The 12,011-nt window shown below is 40.6% G+C and overlaps 1 protein-coding gene across 1 annotated transcript in view; it reads right to left on the bottom strand.

Annotated features, from left to right (window-relative positions):
- Nucleotides 1-12,011, bottom strand: part of LOC139748643 (2,4-dienoyl-CoA reductase [(3E)-enoyl-CoA-producing], mitochondrial-like) — a 79,186-nt gene that overhangs the window by 26,533 nt on the left and 40,642 nt on the right. The window contains exon 4 of the mRNA XM_071661875.1: nt 8,705-8,816. Within this exon, the coding sequence (XP_071517976.1) occupies nt 8,705-8,816 (112 nt within the window). The remainder of the gene's footprint in view (nt 1-8,704; nt 8,817-12,011) is intronic.

Here is a 12,011-nt window from a genome sequence, read left to right on the forward strand (position 1 = left end):
TCCATTTGCTTTTCTAAGTATTTCTCACATACATTCTTCAAAGCAAATACCTGATCCACACATCCTCTACCACTTCTGAAACCACACTACTCTTCCCCTATCTCATGCTCTGTACATGCCTTCACCCTCTCAATCAATACCCTCCCATATAATTTCCCAGGAATACTCAACAAACTTAGACCTCTGTAATTTGAGCACTCACTTTTATCCACTCTGCCTTTGTACAACGGCACTATGCAAGCATTCCGCCAATCCTCAGGCACCCCACCATGAGTCATACATACATTAAATAACCTCACCAACCAGTCAACCATACAGTCACCCCCTTTTTTAATAAATTCCACTGCAATACCATCCAAACCCAGAACATTATCTCGGAAAGCAAAAATGGGTATGTTTGAAGGAATATTGGTTCCAACAATGTTATATGGTTGCGAGGCATGGGCTATGGATAGAGGTGTGTGGAGGAGGGTGGATGTGCTGGAAATGAGATGTTTGAGGACAATAAGTGGCATGAGGTGGTTTGATCAAGTAAGTAATAATAGGGTAAGAGAGATGTGTGGTAATAAAAAGAGTGTGGTTGAGAAGGTATTTTGAAATGGTTTAGTCACATGGAGAGAATGAGTGAGGAAAGATTGACAAAGAGGATATATGTGTCAGAGGTGGAGGGAATGAAGAAAAGTGGGAGACCAAATTGGAGGTGGAAAGATGGAGTGAAAAAGATTTTGAGTGATCGGGGCCTGAATATGCAGGAGGGTGAGGGGCGTGTGGGGAATGGAGTGAATTGGAATGATGTGGTATACCAGGGTCAATGTGCTGTCAATGGACTGAACCAGCCTATGTGAAGCATCTGGGGTAAACCATGGAAAGTTGTGTGGGGCCTGGATGTGGAAAGGGAGCTGTGGTTTCGGTGCATTATTACATGACAACTAGAGACTGAGAGTGAAAGAAAGTGGCCTTTGTTGTCTTTTCCTAGCACTATCTCACACACATGAGGGGGGAGGGGGTTGTTATTTCATGTGTGGCGAGGTGGCGATGGGAATGAATAAAGGCAGACAGTATGAATTATGTACCTGTGTATATATGTATATGTATGTGTGTGTATATATATGTACACGATGAGATGTATAGGTATGTATATTTGCGTGTGTGGACGTGTATGTATATACATGTGCATGTGGGTAGGTTGGGCCATTCTTTAGTCTGTTTCCTTGCGCTACCTCGCTAATGCGGGAGACAGCGACAAAGCAAAATAAATAATATATTAATCTTGCATTATAAAAAATATTAATGTAAAAAGTTTCTTGCCTAATGTGCACTATAGAGGGAAATGGTTCACTATTTTTTCTGGTCTCTTTCTAAATTTGTGAAGAAACCTCAACTTCATTTGGTGTGCTAATATCTTTTCACTGTTAGTCGAAACAGTGCAGCATAAACTTGCCCAACTATGGCCATCTTAGATGAAAAAAAAAAGAGACACATTTGAGAAAATGCAGAAACTAATATAAGCTCCTCAAATGTCTGTAGATTTAACTCTTAAAGGTGCAAAGGTTATGGGAAAAGTATACACAAAAAGGAGGAAGAGAATTCCAGAACTTCACTGGTCTCTGAGACTACTTCTGTTTCTGGTCTGCTGCTTATATGCTGCTTACTTTGTTTTCTTCCTTGCCTAACTTTTTAAGTTGTTTTCAGAAGTTTCTGGAATTTGGGCTAAAAGAACTTGGGAAGGTTTTAATAAATATGAAGTTTCTTCAATACTGTTATGATTACTTTTGGTCCATATCTTCTATTCATAAAAATCAAGTACTTCTTCTGTGATTTCTCTTTGGTTACATAGCCAAAAACCTCAAACATCAATAGACTTTGAACATTACAAGGAAACTGGATGAACTCATGCTAAGGCCGGAACTTCTGTAGTACCACATAAGCCTTCTTGAGGCTGCTCAAAAGCATTCTGACAACTTAGACAAGTGTCCCTCAGTCTATGAAGCCAGATACTGTAAAAAGGTTGCACATTTGCTAGGAGCTTTCACAGCTTGTCTCATGAGTGTTTTGTGGTTAATAAGTCTCTTCTGAAAGATCTCTTCAGGAATTTACTGTGCTTTCCATATTTGAAGGAACTGCCATCAAGCTACTGGTTCTGTTCTGTAACTGGATGCCTTTCTTTAAGGTCCATTCTGTACAAATGTCTTAAAAACTGTATTTTCGAGTATTTACAATGTAATTCCAGTGCATGGTTGAAGTCAGGAGTTACAAAAGTTGAAAGCGTCACCCAGTGGAGGACATATGTTGTACTCGCTCTCACAATTATCTCCATACTGACAATTTCACTGTATCTTATGCATTTGTTTAGGCCATTTCCTCATATACCCTTTTCTCTATTTTTCACGTTTATCCTCCACAGGCCTAAAGTCATATCTGTTGTACGAGCATCTATCAATGAACGTTTGACTGAGTAGTTAAAGGCAACAGTCAAGGGAGTATCCATGGTCTATGACATTAACCTTTCAGATCGATCTTTTGTATTAAATTAGGTACAATTTCTTTATTCTAGTTCTGTAAAAAAAAATCTGTCACAGGTCACCATAAATGGAAAATCTTATTGGGTAAGTGGTTAGTCACTTGGCATATACTTGTACACAACACCTAACTCACATATCTCATTCTTCGTAATTCCAGATTTTCCTGCGGTGAGTACTGTATGCTAGCCTGCCTTTTGGCAAAATGGCAGGAGCAGTAAACAGAAGTAGTAGGTAGGAACATTTAGGCAGGAGGATTAGGCAGAAACATTAGGTAGAAACACTAGGTACGAGGAGCATTAAACAGAAGCAGTCATTAGGAACATAAGGAAGAAGCTTCTGAAAACAATGCACTAGACTTGCCCTATGCCAGTGGCCTGTTAAGGGTGAGGCAATAAAGGGTAAGTGGCACTGGAATTATTCAGTTATGGAGACTCTGTTTTGTGGCCACACCTTTTAGGGAGTTCCAACTGAACAGGCATTAGAGACATAGATAAATATATAGAAGATAAGTTCAATAAACCTATATGAAGAGCTCCCTTGCAAAATTCAATGCTCCTTGTATTCATTGTTGCCTATATTATACAATAAAATCTAATTATTTTCAGATCCACTTAAAATCTAAGCTACAGGACACCAAACAACTTTAATGACTTTAAATTCACTTACTTTGAACACTCAAGACTATCATTTCTTTCATGACTTTAAATTCACGTACCTTGAATATCTACCAACATCCTAATTTTAGCAGAGTACTGCCAAAGCATGTCCACATATCACCAAACACAAAACATACTCAATTTAGTTTAACTCATTCATTTCATATCATTAATAAAAAAGTAAAAACTACTCTTCATAAGGATCAAAAAGATAAACACTACTCTTCATGAGGATCATCCTAAAGAATTATACATATTCTGACCTTGCTCTGCTTTAATAAGCCTCTTGCCAGCTTCTAATGTTACAAAAGCTGTGCCATTCAGCACTATATCTGTGACAGCCTTCCAAGCGTTTGGACTCAGTCTTTCTGTTGGCTGGGAGAGAGATACAAGTATAAAAAACTGTGATATTTCTTTACTTGATAAGGAATAGCAAGAATATCATCATAAAACAGAAACATCTTTTTTGATAAGAATTGCAGAAGTTCATTACCTTCAGGTACTCCCATCAAGTGGGTGGCTACTGCAGAAGAGTCTCCGTTTATCCCTGTCCGTACATGCCTCCCTCGCATACAATATGCCATGCGCTTTTTCACCATTTCGCTCCCTCTAGTACTCTTCAACTCTATTTCTCCATGTCACAGGCGGTCTTTTCACACCGATCCCTTTAATAGTACTACCATACACTCCTTGTAAACTTCCCATGCTGCATTCTTTCCACAAGCCTAAACCATATCAAAGTATTATGCTTCGTTCACTCTACCATTCCACAATTCATTCCTTTGCATTCCCTGCCATACCACATCTCTCATACCCAGCTCATTTATTTCTTCACTGCACATACTCCTGTCAAATACCTCATTTCCACAGTCTGGATTCTTGATCTTTGTGACTCATTCCATGTCCACGTTTCAGCTGTATAGGTCAGGGTTGGGAGGGTTATGCTGTGCCTCAATCATTGATTCGAATCAACTTCCATACTTACTCCTCTACCCTTCATTATTCTATTAAGGACCCAGTGATTCTTCTATCCTATTCTGCTTTCTCCCTCATCTCTTCTTCCATTCCATTCCTTGACAGGGAACAAAACGAATATCATCATAAAAGCAGAAACATCTTTCTTGACAAGGAATACAATGATACTTGCAAGGAAGGACTGTAAATAACTGGGAGATGTATAAAAGAAAGAGACAGAAGGTCAAGAGGGAAGTGCAAGAGTTGAAAAAGAGGGCAAATGAGAGTTGGGGTGAGAGAGTGTCATTAAACTTTAAGGAGAATAAAAAGATGTTTTGAAAGGAGGTAAATAATGTGTGTCAGACAAGAGAACAAATGGGAACATTGGTGAAGGGGGGAAAATGACAAAAGGTAGTGATGAAGTGAGGAGGAGATGAAGTGAGTATTCTGAGGGGTTGTCAAATGTGTTTCATGATAGAATGGCAGATGAAGGATGTTTTGGTTGGAGTGGTGTGCAAAGTGAGATAGTCAGGGAAATATACATACATATAAACCATGGAAAGTTCTGTGGGGCCTGGATGTGGATAGGGAGCTGTGGTTCTAATGCATTACACATGACAGCAGGAGAATAAGAATGAGTGGCCGTGGCCTTTCTTTGTCTGTTTCCTGGTGCTACCTCCCTGATGCACAGGGTGGCAATACTGTTTCCTGTGGGGCAGGGTGGTGCTGGGAATGGGTGAAGGCAAGTAAGTATGAATATGCACGTGTATATATGAGAGGGTGAAGGCATGTACAGAGCATCAGATTGGGGAAGAGCAGTGTGGTTTCAGAAGTGGTAGAGGATGTGTGGATCAGGTGTTTGCTTTGAAGAATGTATGTGAGAAATACTTAGAAAAGCAAATGGATTTGTTTGTAGCATTTATGGATCTGGAGAAGGCATATGATAGGGTTGATAGAGATGCTCTGTGGAAGGTATTAAGAATATATGGTGTGGGAGGCAAGTTGTTAGAAGCAGTGAAAAGTTTTTATCGAGGATGTAAGGCATGTGTACGTGTAGGAAGAGAGGAAAGTGATTGGTTCTCAGTGAATGTAGGTTTGCGGTAGGGGTGTGTAATGTCTCCATGGTTGTTTAATTTGTTTATGGATGGGGTTGTTAGGGAGGTAAATGCAAGAGTTTTGGAAAGAGGGGCAAGTATGAAGTCTGTTGGGGATGAGAGAGCTTGGGAAGTGAGTCAGTTGTTGTTCGCTGATGATACAGCGCTGGTGGCTGATTCATGTGAGAAACTGCAGAAGCTGGTGACTGAGTTTGGTAACATGTGTGAAAGAAGAAAGTTAAGAGTAAATGTGAAAAAGAGCAAGGTAATTAGGTACAGTAGGGTTGAGGGTCAAGTCAATTGGGAGGTAAGTTTGAATGGAGAAAAACTGGAGGAAGTAAAGTGTTTTAGATATCTGGGAGTGGATCTGGCAGCGGATGGAGCCATGGAAGCGGAAGTAGATCATAGGGTGGGGGAGGGGGCGAAAATCCTGGGAGCCTTGAAGAATGTGTGGAAGTCGGGAACATTATCTCGGAAAGCAAAAATGGGTATGTTTGAAGGAATAGTGGTTCCAACAATGTTGTATGGTTGCGAGGCGTGGGCTATGGATAGAGTTGTGCGCAGGAGGATGGATGTGCTGGAAATGAGATGTTTGAGGACAATGTGTGGTGTGCGGTGGTTTGATCGAGTAAGTAACGTAAGGGTAAGAGAGATGTGTGGAAATAAAAAGTGGGGTTTGAGAGGTATTTGAAATGGTTAGCAATGGAGAGAATGATGAGGAAAGATGACAAGGGTATTGTGTCAGGGTGAGGGAATAAAGAAAAGTGGAACCAAATTGAGGTGGAAAGATGAGTGAAAAGATTTTAAAGTATCGGGCCCGAAATGCAGGGGGGTGAGGGGCGTGTGGGAAGGAGTGAATTGGAAGATGTGGTATACCAGGGTCAATGTGCTGTCAATGGACTGAACCAGCCTATGTGAAGCATCTGGGGTAACCATGGAAATTTGTGTGGGTGAGTGGAAAGGGAGCGGGTTTCGTGCATTATTACTGACAACTAGAGACTGAGAGTGAAAGAAGTGGCCTTTGTGTCTTTCAGCCTTTTCACACACATGAGGGGAGGGGGTTGTTATTTCATGTGTGGCGAGGTGGCGAGGAATGAATAAAGGAAGACAGTATGAATTATGTACCTGTGTAAGTATAGTAGTGTGTGTATATATGAAACTGTGTATAGGTATGTATATTTGCGTGTGTGGACGTGTATGTATATACATGTGCATGTGGGTAGGTTGGGCCATTTCTTTAGTCTGTTTCCTTGCGCTACCTCGCTAATGCGGGAGACAGCGACAAAGCAAAATAAATAATATATTAATCTTGCATTATAAAAAATATTAATGTAAAAAGTTTCTTGCCTAATGTGCACTATAGAGGGAAATGGTTCACTATTTTTTCTGGTCTCTTTCTAAATTTGTGAAGAAACCTCAACTTCATTTGGTGTGCTAATATCTTTTCACTGTTAGTCGAAACAGTGCAGCATAAACTTGCCCAACTGTGGCCATCTTAGATGAAAAAAAAAAGAGACACATTTGAGAAAATGCAGAAACTAATATAAGCTCCTCAAATGTCTGTAGATTTAACTCTTAAAGGTGCAAAGGTTATGGGAAAAGTATACACAAAAAGGAGAAGAGAATTCCAGAACTTCACTGGTCTCTGAGACTACTTCTGTTTCTGGTCTGCTGCTTATATGCTGCTTACTTTGTTTTCTTCCTTGCCTAACTTTTTAAGTTGTTTTCAGAAGTTTCTGGAATTTGGGCTAAAAGAACTTGGGAAGGTTTTAATAAATATGAAGTTTCTTCAATACTGTTATGATTACTTTTGGTCCATATCTTCTATTCATAAAAATCAAGTACTTCTTCTGTGATTTCTCTTTGGTTACATAGCCAAAAACCTCAAACATCAATAGACTTTGAACATTACAAGGAAACTGGATGAACTCATGCTAAGGCCGGAACTTCTGTAGTACCACATAAGCCTTCTTGAGGCTGCTCAAAAGCATTCTGACAACTTAGACAAGTGTCCCTCAGTCTATGAAGCCAGATACTGTAAAAAGGTTGCACATTTGCTAGGAGCTTTCACAGCTTGTCTCATGAGTGTTTTGTGGTTAATAAGTCTCTTCTGAAAGATCTCTTCAGGAATTTACTGTGCTTTCCATATTTGAAGGAACTGCCATCAAGCTACTGGTTCTGTTCTGTAACTGGATGCCTTTCTTTAAGGTCCATTCTGTACAAATGTCTTAAAAACTGTATTTTCGAGTATTTACAATGTAATTCCAGTGCATGGTTGAAGTCAGGAGTTACAAAAGTTGAAAGCGTCACCCAGTGGAGGACATATGTTGTACTCGCTCTCACAATTATCTCCATACTGACAATTTCACTGTATCTTATGCATTTGTTTAGACCATTTCCTCATATACCCTTTTCTCTATTTTTCACGTTTATCCTCCACAGGCCTAAAGTCATATCTGTTGTACGAGCATCTATCAATGAACGTTTGACTGAGTAGTTAAAGGCAACAGTCAAGGGAGTATCCATGGTCTATGACATTAACCTTTCAGATCGATCTTTTGTATTAAATTAGGTACAATTTCTTTATTCTAGTTCTGTAAAAAAAAATCTGTCACAGGTCACCATAAATGGAAAATCTTATTGGGTAAGTGGTTAGTCACTTGGCATATACTTGTACACAACACCTAACTCACATATCTCATTCTTCGTAATTCCAGATTTTCCTGCGGTGAGTACTGTATGCTAGCCTGCCTTTTGGCAAAATGGCAGGAGCAGTAAACAGAAGTAGTAGGTAGGAACATTTAGGCAGGAGGATTAGGCAGAAACATTAGGTAGAAACACTAGGTACGAGGAGCATTAAACAGAAGCAGTCATTAGGAACATAAGGAAGAAGCTTCTGAAAACAATGCACTAGACTTGCCCTATGCCAGTGGCCTGTTAAGGGTGAGGCAATAAAGGGTAAGTGGCACTGGAATTATTCAGTTATGGAGACTCTGTTTTGTGGCCACACCTTTTAGGGAGTTCCAACTGAACAGGCATTAGAGACATAGATAAATATATAGAAGATAAGTTCAATAAACCTATATGAAGAGCTCCCTTGCAAATTCAATGCTCCTTGTATTCATTGTTGCCTATATTATACAATAAAATCTAATTATTTTCAGATCCACTTAAAATCTAAGCTACAGGACACCAAACAACTTTAATGACTTTAAATTCACTTACTTTGAACACTCAAGACTATCATTTCTTTCATGACTTTAAATTCACGTACCTTGAATATCTACCAACATCCTAATTTTAGCAGAGTACTGCCAAAGCATGTCCACATATCACCAAACACAAAACATACTCAATTTAGTTTAACTCATTCATTTCATATCATTAATAAAAAAGTAAAAACTACTCTTCATAAGGATCAAAAAGATAAACACTACTCTTCATGAGGATCATCCTAAAGAATTATACATATTCTGACCTTGCTCTGCTTTAATAAGCCTCTTGCCAGCTTCTAATGTTACAAAAGCTGTGCCATTCAGCACTATATCTGTGACAGCCTTCCAAGCGTTTGGACTCAGTCTTTCTGTTGGCTGGGAGAGAGATACAAGTATAAAAAACTGTGATATTTCTTTACTTGATAAGGAATAGCAAGAATATCATCATAAAACAGAAACATCTTTTTTGATAAGAATTGCAGAAGTTCATTACCTTCAGGTACTCCCATCAAGTGGGTGGCTACTGCAGAAGAGTCTCCGTTTATCCCTGTCCGTACATGCCTCCCTCGCATACAATATGCCATGCGCTTTTTCACCATTTCGCTCCCTCTAGTACTCTTCAACTCTATTTCTCCATGTCACAGGCGGTCTTTTCACACCGATCCCTTTAATAGTACTACCATACACTCCTTGTAAACTTCCCATGCTGCATTCTTTCCACAAGCCTAAACCATATCAAAGTATTATGCTTCGTTCACTCTACCATTCCACAATTCATTCCTTTGCATTCCCTGCCATACCACATCTCTCATACCCAGCTCATTTATTTCTTCACTGCACATACTCCTGTCAAATACCTCATTTCCACAGTCTGGATTCTTGATCTTTGTGACTCATTCCATGTCCACGTTTCAGCTGTATAGGTCAGGGTTGGGAGGGTTATGCTGTGCCTCAATCATTGATTCGAATCAACTTCCATACTTACTCCTCTACCCTTCATTATTCTATTAAGGACCCAGTGATTCTTCTATCCTATTCTGCTTTCTCCCTCATCTCTTCTTCCATTCCATTCCTTGACAGGGAACAAAACGAATATCATCATAAAAGCAGAAACATCTTTCTTGACAAGGAATACAATGATACTTGCAAGGAAGGACTGTAAATAACTGGGAGATGTATAAAAGAAAGAGACAGAAGGTCAAGAGGGAAGTGCAAGAGTTGAAAAAGAGGGCAAATGAGAGTTGGGGTGAGAGAGTGTCATTAAACTTTAAGGAGAATAAAAAGATGTTTTGAAAGGAGGTAAATAATGTGTGTCAGACAAGAGAACAAATGGGAACATTGGTGAAGGGGGGAAAATGACAAAAGGTAGTGATGAAGTGAGGAGGAGATGAAGTGAGTATTCTGAGGGGTTGTCAAATGTGTTTCATGATAGAATGGCAGATGAAGGATGTTTTGGTTGGAGTGGTGTGCAAAGTGAGATAGTCAGGGAAATATACATACATATAAACCATGGAAAGTTCTGTGGGGCCTGGATGTGGATAGGGAGCTGTGGTTCTAATGCATTACACATGACAGCAGGAGAATAAGAATGAGTGGCCGTGGCCTTTCTTTGTCTGTTTCCTGGTGCTACCTCCCTGATGCACAGGGTGGCAATACTGTTTCCTGTGGGGCAGGGTGGTGCTGGGAATGGGTGAAGGCAAGTAAGTATGAATATGCACGTGTATATATGAGAGGGTGAAGGCATGTACAGAGCATCAGATTGGGGAAGAGCAGTGTGGTTTCAGAAGTGGTAGAGGATGTGTGGATCAGGTGTTTGCTTTGAAGAATGTATGTGAGAAATACTTAGAAAAGCAAATGGATTTGTTTGTAGCATTTATGGATCTGGAGAAGGCATATGATAGGGTTGATAGAGATGCTCTGTGGAAGGTATTAAGAATATATGGTGTGGGAGGCAAGTTGTTAGAAGCAGTGAAAAGTTTTTATCGAGGATGTAAGGCATGTGTACGTGTAGGAAGAGAGGAAAGTGATTGGTTCTCAGTGAATGTAGGTTTGCGGTAGGGGTGTGTAATGTCTCCATGGTTGTTTAATTTGTTTATGGATGGGGTTGTTAGGGAGGTAAATGCAAGAGTTTTGGAAAGAGGGGCAAGTATGAAGTCTGTTGGGGATGAGAGAGCTTGGGAAGTGAGTCAGTTGTTGTTCGCTGATGATACAGCGCTGGTGGCTGATTCATGTGAGAAACTGCAGAAGCTGGTGACTGAGTTTGGTAACATGTGTGAAAGAAGAAAGTTAAGAGTAAATGTGAAAAAGAGCAAGGTAATTAGGTACAGTAGGGTTGAGGGTCAAGTCAATTGGGAGGTAAGTTTGAATGGAGAAAAACTGGAGGAAGTAAAGTGTTTTAGATATCTGGGAGTGGATCTGGCAGCGGATGGAGCCATGGAAGCGGAAGTAGATCATAGGGTGGGGGAGGGGGCGAAAATCCTGGGAGCCTTGAAGAATGTGTGGAAGTCGGGAACATTATCTCGGAAAGCAAAAATGGGTATGTTTGAAGGAATAGTGGTTCCAACAATGTTGTATGGTTGCGAGGCGTGGGCTATGGATAGAGTTGTGCGCAGGAGGATGGATGTGCTGGAAATGAGATGTTTGAGGACAATGTGTGGTGTGCGGTGGTTTGATCGAGTAAGTAACGTAAGGGTAAGAGAGATGTGTGGAAATAAAAAGAGCATGGTTGAGAGAGCAGAAGAGGGTGTTTTGAAATGGTTTGGGCACATGGAGAGAATGAGTGAGGAAAGATTGCCCAAGAGGATATATGTGTCGGAGGTGGAGGGAACGAGGAGAAGTGGGAGACAAATTGGAGGTGGAAAGATGGAGTGAAAAAGATTTTGTGTGATCGGGGCCTGAACATGCAGGAGGGTGAAAGGAGGGCAAGGAATAGAGTGAATTGGATCGATGTGGTATACCGGGGTTGACGTGCTGTCAGTGGATTGAATCAGGGCATGTGAAGCGTCTGGGGTGAACCATGGAAAGCTGTGTAGGTATGTATATTTGCGTGTGTGGATGTATGTATATACATGTGTATGGGGGTGGGTTGGGCCATTTCTTTTGTCTGTTTCCTTGCGCTACCTCGCAAACGTGGGAGACAGCGACAAAGCAAAAAAGAAAGAAAAGAAGAAATATATGTATAGGTAGACATGTATATGTTTTAGATATCTGGGAGTGGATCTGGCAGCGGATGGAACCATGGAAGCGAAAGTGAATCATAGGGTGGGGGAGGGGGCGATAGTCCTGGGAGCCTTGAAGAATGTTTGGAAGTCGAGAACATTGTCTCGGAAAGCAAAAATGGGTATGTTTGAAGGAATAGTGGTTCCAACAATGTTGTATGGTTGCGAGGCGTGGGCTATGGATAGAGTTGTGCGCAGGAGGGTGGATGTGCTGGAAATGAGATGTTTGAGGACAATATGTGGTGTGAAGTGGTTTGATCGAGTACGTAATGTAAGGGTAAGAGAGATGTGTGGAAATAAAAAGAGCGTGGTTGAGAGAGCAGAAGAGGGTGTTTTGAAATGGTTTGGTCAC

The sequence above is a fragment of the Panulirus ornatus genome, chromosome 5 (assembly GCF_036320965.1).
Source record: "Panulirus ornatus isolate Po-2019 chromosome 5, ASM3632096v1, whole genome shotgun sequence".
NCBI lineage: Eukaryota > Metazoa > Arthropoda > Malacostraca > Decapoda > Palinuridae > Panulirus > Panulirus ornatus.